At 49.0% G+C, this 6,754-nt stretch overlaps 1 protein-coding gene across 1 annotated transcript; it reads left to right on the top strand.

Annotated features, from left to right (window-relative positions):
* The first annotated feature begins 4,174 nt into the window (after positions 1-4,174).
* LOC119095264 (cuticle protein-like) lies at positions 4,175-5,989 on the top strand. Its single transcript, XM_037218124.1, has 4 exons — positions 4,175-4,197; positions 4,651-5,151; positions 5,269-5,613; positions 5,669-5,989. Exons 1-4 carry the CDS (start codon positions 4,186-4,188, stop codon positions 5,987-5,989), a joined length of 1,179 nt encoding a protein of 392 aa, XP_037074019.1. The 5' UTR covers positions 4,175-4,185.
* Positions 5,990-6,754: the final 765 nt, after the last annotated feature.

The raw sequence follows: 6,754 nt of genomic DNA, 5'->3' as shown, positions 1-6,754 counted from the left end.
GAGCTTTTGGGACGTTTATTGCACGTGTTTTGACGCAAAAAACATGTCCCCATCTACTTTCTAGTTGTTAAGGAGCGGCTGTTTTTGGGAAACACTTTATGACGATCTGCAACCGGTGCAGGCCGCATGCGGTAGCCGAAGAATTACAACATATTACCATTATACCAATTTGCTCAGAAGGGAGCCAGAAACACGCCTGTTTAGGTTCCGTGTCCCTACGAGGTATGTTCTTGTACATATGAGCACGCAAAGCTGAAAAAGCTTAATTTATTAAAGCATTTGACATCGGACCTGGTATAATCGGGTCAGTCATTGACTTAACCACATCAAGCTTATTACAATCGCGAGATGTCGTTGACGCAAATTCACTGGTGAGTTTTGCTAGCCTCTATCTTTTTTAGTTTAGAACGACAGAGGAACCGCGTGCCCCTAGTCCATCTCTCCTGTTAGTCCACGAATGAGACGGCGTATCAAAAAGGTCAAATTACTAAGCTGCATTCTGTTAGTAGTTTAAGCGACTCCACTGATTCTTTAGTTTGTGAACAATTCGAATTGCAAAATATAAAGGTTCAGTTCTACATTTCAACATATGGAACCACGGCTAAGACATAACGGAAACACGTCACTTGTAACCGTTGGTATGCTGTTTAACCTAACTAACAAAGTTGCACTGGCTTGTAAATGAGCTCTTCATTACGTCATCGTTTGGATACGTCATGGAACATTTCTTTTTGATGTGAGAGTCGCTGCCAGTATGACCGTATCATAGTTGTCAGTGTTGCGGACGGTAAGGCCCACTTCTCGTACTTTCTTGCGCCGCAAGGTGGTGTTGGCTGTCCATGCGTGTAAATACATACTATGAGCGTGATGTGTATGCGCTTTGGCCTCTTCTCGTGGTGCACGCTACGTTTTAGTGATGGTATAGTATTTCCAAGCATTTACGTTTTTTCCTACAACGTCTCTTTAACATTACTCGATTCTCGACCTGATATCCACCGTCACTAATCGTTACCTACTTGTAGTTCACTTTTACAGCCTTGCAACATTGAAAAGACGAGACAATACCCCCTGGCAATACAAAATCTGAAGAGGCATGTTTCTCGCTCGCTTCTGACTACAACAGGCTGTTTTTGTATGTTTTTTGAGCATATCTCTATGATATATGGCACCGTTACAACGCGCTCACGTGGGTCAAACTGACCTCCACTGAGAGTTTTCCCGGAGTGGTTTCCGAACAGCCTCGGCCAGCCCCGCCAACTTTTACATAGTCATAAACATTTACATAGCGGATCGTTTGGTATCAAAACTTCAGATGTACCTTGTAAGGTCGCTGACCTATGGCAAGTCAAAGTCAGACCGTGGATTCAGCGAAGTCAATTTCTACAGAATCGTTCAGCCTGATGGAACAACGGAGCGTTAGACGAAGTCATATATCTTTGAGATACTTCCTTAGGCAGCACAACAATTGAATAACCAAAGCCCATTGACCTAGGGTCCGATGGAAGGTCAGATCAAGGTCAAAATCAACCTGTTTATTCTGTAGGGCTTGCTGTGTGGAGTATCTTCTGGTACAAAGTTCGAATTTATTGATAACAGCAACCGCATTAGACATCTTCCATCGATTTCTTATAGGTCAGTATGGGTCACTGACCTTAAATGACCCTGGTAAACGTTTGGTTCTTAGGAACACACTGCCTAGCATCACCTTTGTCCTTTATTCAAGAGCAAAACTCAAAGCAGTCTTCTGTGGTTTTGTTCACTATGACGCTCAAAAGGTGAATGAGCATGTTAATTTTTGCCTCAAACGAGTGTCTAGGTTCTGGGGACACTTTGGACACCAACGTGGAGTTTGACCTTTTTTGACCTCACTCGATCGGAAGGTCATGATCTAGCAACCTCAAACTGTAAGCTAAGTGAGTTCGCGTACAGGCCAACACCTCTGCGAATTTTGTATCTCTGGCTTCCCTGGTTCCTAAGATCTCAGGAGGGTCAAATTCACCCCACATCCGAGTGAAGGGTATCCAACCAGCCACGTGAGTGCGCATCAATGTAGCAATAGCCCCTTTTCCATAGGGAATTTAAGATGTTGCCAGATGAGCATCAAAGTTGGCCAGCTGCAGGTCCTTTTGGTCTGCGTGCATCCGCGGTGCGGGTAACGTGGTGCTCTTAAGGCAAACTGAGCAGCATTTTTTCATCTCATTTTGGCACAATTTTGACATCTTGACACCATTTTGGCACAAAGGTTGACAATTTCTAACAATTGCACCAGAAAATAACCGAGATCGCCATCATTGGATTGCTTTTCTTCCAACCTGGCATGTATTTATTTTCCTACGCAAACAGGGCAAATGTCGGCCAACCGCGCATTTCGCTGTATCGTTTGTTACCGCACGCCGCCCACGTCGGCCGTAGATCGCTGCTCTTCCTTAGGAAATCGCCGCCGCCCGAAATGAAATAATATCCGTACACGTCTTTGGTGTGAAAACCTGCGCAATGGACACACCATATTCTCCTGGAACTTAAGCCACGATTGAAAAATATGATGGAGAGCTATCATCAAAAGACATTAGGGGGTTGCATTAGCCCCTCATCGGTCAGAGCGAGCTTAAAACGATTTCAGCGTTGCGTATTATCATCTTCTGTCCAAAGCCTAAACCCATGTCTTTTATGTGTATTTTCCGCGGAAGTTAATGCATCTAATTGTGCGATGCATGAATTTATCAATTCGAAGTCAAAAGGTAGCAGGCTTCTAATTACCATCATCCAACAAATGTGTTGAGGAGCATGAGACGGTCGTTGGCACAAAGGTAAAAGGATGCACTCGCATATTTATAGGGTTTTAAGCTGCGATAGCCGTTTTGATGGTTTGAAGATCGTTCAGTACAGTTTACAGTCACGCCTTTCTAACACACGCTCGCGTCGCGAGTCAAACTGCCCCCCCCCCCTCCCCGAAGGTATTTCCCGAATGGTTTCCAAACTCAGCGGCGTAGCCCTGCCAAAATTTGCATGGCTGTAGAAAATTGAATAGCAGAACGTTTGACATAAACAATTTAGATGCACCTTCAAAGGTCACTGACTTACAGTAGGTCAAAGTCAGGCTATGGCTTCAGCGAGGACAATTTCTAGGGAATCGTCTAATCTGGTACAATAACGGAGTGTTTGACGAAACCATACATCTCTGAGATGCCTTCTTAGGTGCCTTCTATAAATATGATATGAGCAAATTACGTTGACCTTAAGTCAGGTATGAAGGTCAGACCAAGGTCACAACCAACCTGATTTGTTACTTTGGGGCTTGCTGTATGGGATAGTTTCTAGTGCTCATTTCGAATTTATTGACAGCAGGAATCGCATTATGCATCTCCCATTGACTTCTTAGAGGTCATAAAAAGTCATCGACCTAAGATGACCCGGTTCGACGTTTTTTTTTAGGAACATACTGCCTGGCGTAATCTTTGTCACTTATTCAAATACAAAACTCATGACGTGACGAGTCATGACGATATTAGGAGTGGAAATAGAATAACCTAAGAATAGTAGCACAACCGAGTATATGAATGCAGATCAATCCTAAATCTAAGGGACCACTGGACAAGAAAAACGAGAAAAGGCCAAAAACGAGCAGAAAAGATTGACACGACCAGTCTGATCCTACTCCATAAAGACCCTTCATGGCGTAACGAAAAGATAAGGTGTTCAGAAACATGTTTACTAAATAGTGAGGTTGTGTTGTTTAGTGCAGTTTTTTTTAGTTTAAAACAAACAAATGCTCGCATCAACATATTTCGTCAAAACTGATGTTTGCTTCGTTGTCTTAAAATGTAGATCGTTCCCTTTAAGATCTCAAGGAAACAATGTCAATCCAACCAGGCTGGTCCTTACGTCCAGTTAGTCTGATGTAGTTAAATTTGTCATGGAGTCTTTTAGGCGCGATCTTATGATTCGAAGGAAAACAAGGACGTGACATGGACGTCATGATCTGCATCCACGTCTGCAGGCTGCTGACATCACAGCGGACCGCCCCGTTCTGAACTGATGGGCGTGGATGAAGGACACGCCCATGGCCGCAGACGAGACGACCGGTGCACAGTCGGTCCGCCGCCGGGCACGGCTCCGCCCTGTACCGCCTATATAACACGTGCGGCATATTCAGCGAGCACAGTCAGGCCTCCTGCGGCGGGAAACATGAAGGCTCTGGTGAGTGAAGCCGCTACACGCTGACGGTGTAACAGCTGATAGGGCACTCGTCCTCGGTAGCCTCTTGTCTACATGTAAAATCATGTGGCTTAGCATGCTGATGTGATCTGTGGTATTGTGAAGGTTTTGGCAAAAAATTATGTGACGCATTGAAACAAAGACGTAAATATGTCTGGCCTACTAAGAAATGCGCGTTTCTATGAGATGACGTTGCGTTGATACTTCCCGCTTCACCTTCATTCTCTGACATTTCTTTAATGTGATCCGTTAGCTTTTTTGAGTTCGGTTGGCTCTCCGGTATCGTTTCAACACTAGGTAATTAGCAAAAAAGGAGGATTCTGAGGCCTCCGTAAACACACAAAAGGCGCTGCTCATTTCGGTGCAATGCGATCAAGTGTTACTCGAAAATCAGCAAGCGCCCACTGTTGAACCCAACTGTCGTCGTTCCCCCAGGTCGCACTGTCCGCTGTCTTGGCGCTAGGCGCTGCCCAGTACTCGCCGGTTGGGTACCCGTACTCCGGGTACAGCCCGGTGAGCTACTACGCCGCCGGCGCGTACAACCACTACGCCCCGACGGCGTACAGCGTGGCGCCAGCCGCTGCCGTCAGCTCGCAGTACCACGCTCAGGATGAGCTGGGCCAGTTCAACTATGGCTACGCCGGAGGCCCGTCTGCCAAGAACGAGTTCAGGAGGTTCGATGGCGCCACCGTTGGCAGCTACAGCTACATAGACGCCAACGGCAAGGTGCAGACCGTCTCCTACACGGCCGACGATGTCGGCGGCTTCCAGGTGAAGGCGACCAACCTTCCTGTGGCCCCGGAGGCGAACCTGCAGGCGCCCGAGTTCAACCTGGAGGCGCCCGTGTTCGACGGCGTGGCTCCCGAGCCGGTGCAGGACACGGCCGAGGTGGCCGCCGCCAAGGCCGAGTTCCGCGAGAAGTACGCCGAGGCGGCGGCCGCTGCCGCCGCTGCGCCCGACACCGACGCCCCGGAGGCTGCCGAGGAGGAGCCGGCCGTCGCCCCTGCCGAGCGTCGCCGTCGCAGCGCCGTGCTTCTGCCCGCCCTGGCCAAGGCCACCTTCAAGACGGCAACTCTGGATAAGGTGGAGGCCGACACCCCGGCCGACACCAGCCTGCTCAAGGTGACCGAGAAGGAGCACGAGACGTACGTGCCCAGCGTGGTTCCTTACGCCGCCCCCGCCGTCCACTACACGGCCCCCGTGGTCTCCTACGCTGTCCCCGAGGTGAAGAAGGTTGAGGTCAAGCATGTGGCCTCTCCCATCACGTACGCTGCCTCACCTCTTCCCCTGGCCTATGGCCTGCACCCGTACGGCTACGGTGCCCCTCTCATCTACAACGTGGAGGCCAAGGAGGAGAACGCCGCTGTCGAGGAGGCTGCCGAGGAGGAGCCGGCCGTCGTCGCCGCCGAGCGTCGCCGTCGCAGCGCCGTGCTTCTGCCCGCCCTGGCCAAAGGCCACCTTCAAGACGGCCACTCTGGATAAGGTGGAGGCCGACACCCCGGCCGACACCACCCTTCTCGAGGTCACCGAGAAGGAGCACGAGACGTACGTGCCCAGCGTGGTCTCTTACGCCGCCCACGCTGTCCACTACACCGCCCCAGTCGTTCGCTACGCCGTCCCGGAGGTGAAGAAGGTCGAGGTCAAGGCGGCCCCCATCACCTACGCTGCCTCTCCCCTTCCCCTGACCTATGGTCTCCACCCGTACAGCTTCGGCACTCCTCTGATCTACAACGTGGAGGCCAAGGCAGCTGAAGTCGACGAGAAGGCTGAATAAACAGTTTTTATCCTCTAAACGTTGAACGGCAGACAGCTGGGTTCGTTTCATCTCTTGTCCTGTCTTCCGTGCTGCAGCGTCCGTTGTTCCAGTTGTTGACACGTGTCCATGTGTGACATGCCTTGCCCATTACACGCTGTGAATGTGTCATTCGTCATTTTCCAATAACTGGAAATACAAGGTTCACGTCCTATGTACCCCGGTGTTTCATCACGCTGGAGAGCTTGTGCGAAGGCGGCGATAGTTTTGATAGCAGATGTCAATAAATCAAACAATGCCATCAGCCCAGGATTGCATGCCAGCATAATGTTTCATGATAACGTGAATATAGCCAAATCTGGATTGAGTCTTGCTGGAGCACTTGATGGTCGCATGCAACTTTGCTTTTTATGTTACATGTGATTTGGGAGCATTCGAACGTCAGAACCCCTATTAGCTTCCTGCGTTGATAGTTTTAAGAGGCGTTTTTGTGAGCTTGCGCTCTGAGCGGTAAGGTGTGTCCTATTCTAGGACGCAAGGATTGACCCACGACAGGTGTATTCACACCAGGTAATGAACTGCGTTAAAATATGAGACGTTCGGGGGAACATCCGAATTTCTAACAGAAGGAGACCACATGAACTCACAAGCCATGACCTGCTTTTCCTAGAGTCTCGCTACGCGTGCTATTGAATTAACAATTGTAATATTTTCAAACTGAATCAAGTTAAATCGAATTCGTAAAAGGCACATGACACATAAGGAACCCGCATAGATTTTTTACAA

Source organism: Pollicipes pollicipes, unplaced genomic scaffold (assembly GCF_011947565.3).
Source record: "Pollicipes pollicipes isolate AB1234 unplaced genomic scaffold, Ppol_2.1 Scaffold_4219;HRSCAF=4965_pilon_pilon_pilon, whole genome shotgun sequence".
NCBI classification, from domain to species: Eukaryota; Metazoa; Arthropoda; class Thecostraca; order Pollicipedomorpha; family Pollicipedidae; genus Pollicipes; species Pollicipes pollicipes.
Note: the sequence above shows the minus strand (reverse complement) of the source record. Positions and strands in the feature narration are given on the sequence as shown.

Coding starts and splice junctions, on each gene's coding strand:
- LOC119095264 (XM_037218124.1), top strand. Junction 5,152..5,268: donor AGAAGTACGCCGAGGCGGCG/GCCGCTGCCGCC, acceptor GCCCTGGCCAAG/GCCACCTTCAAGACGGCAAC. Junction 5,614..5,668: donor CCGAGGAGGAGCCGGCCGTC/GTCGCCGCCGAG, acceptor CCCTGGCCAAAG/GCCACCTTCAAGACGGCCAC.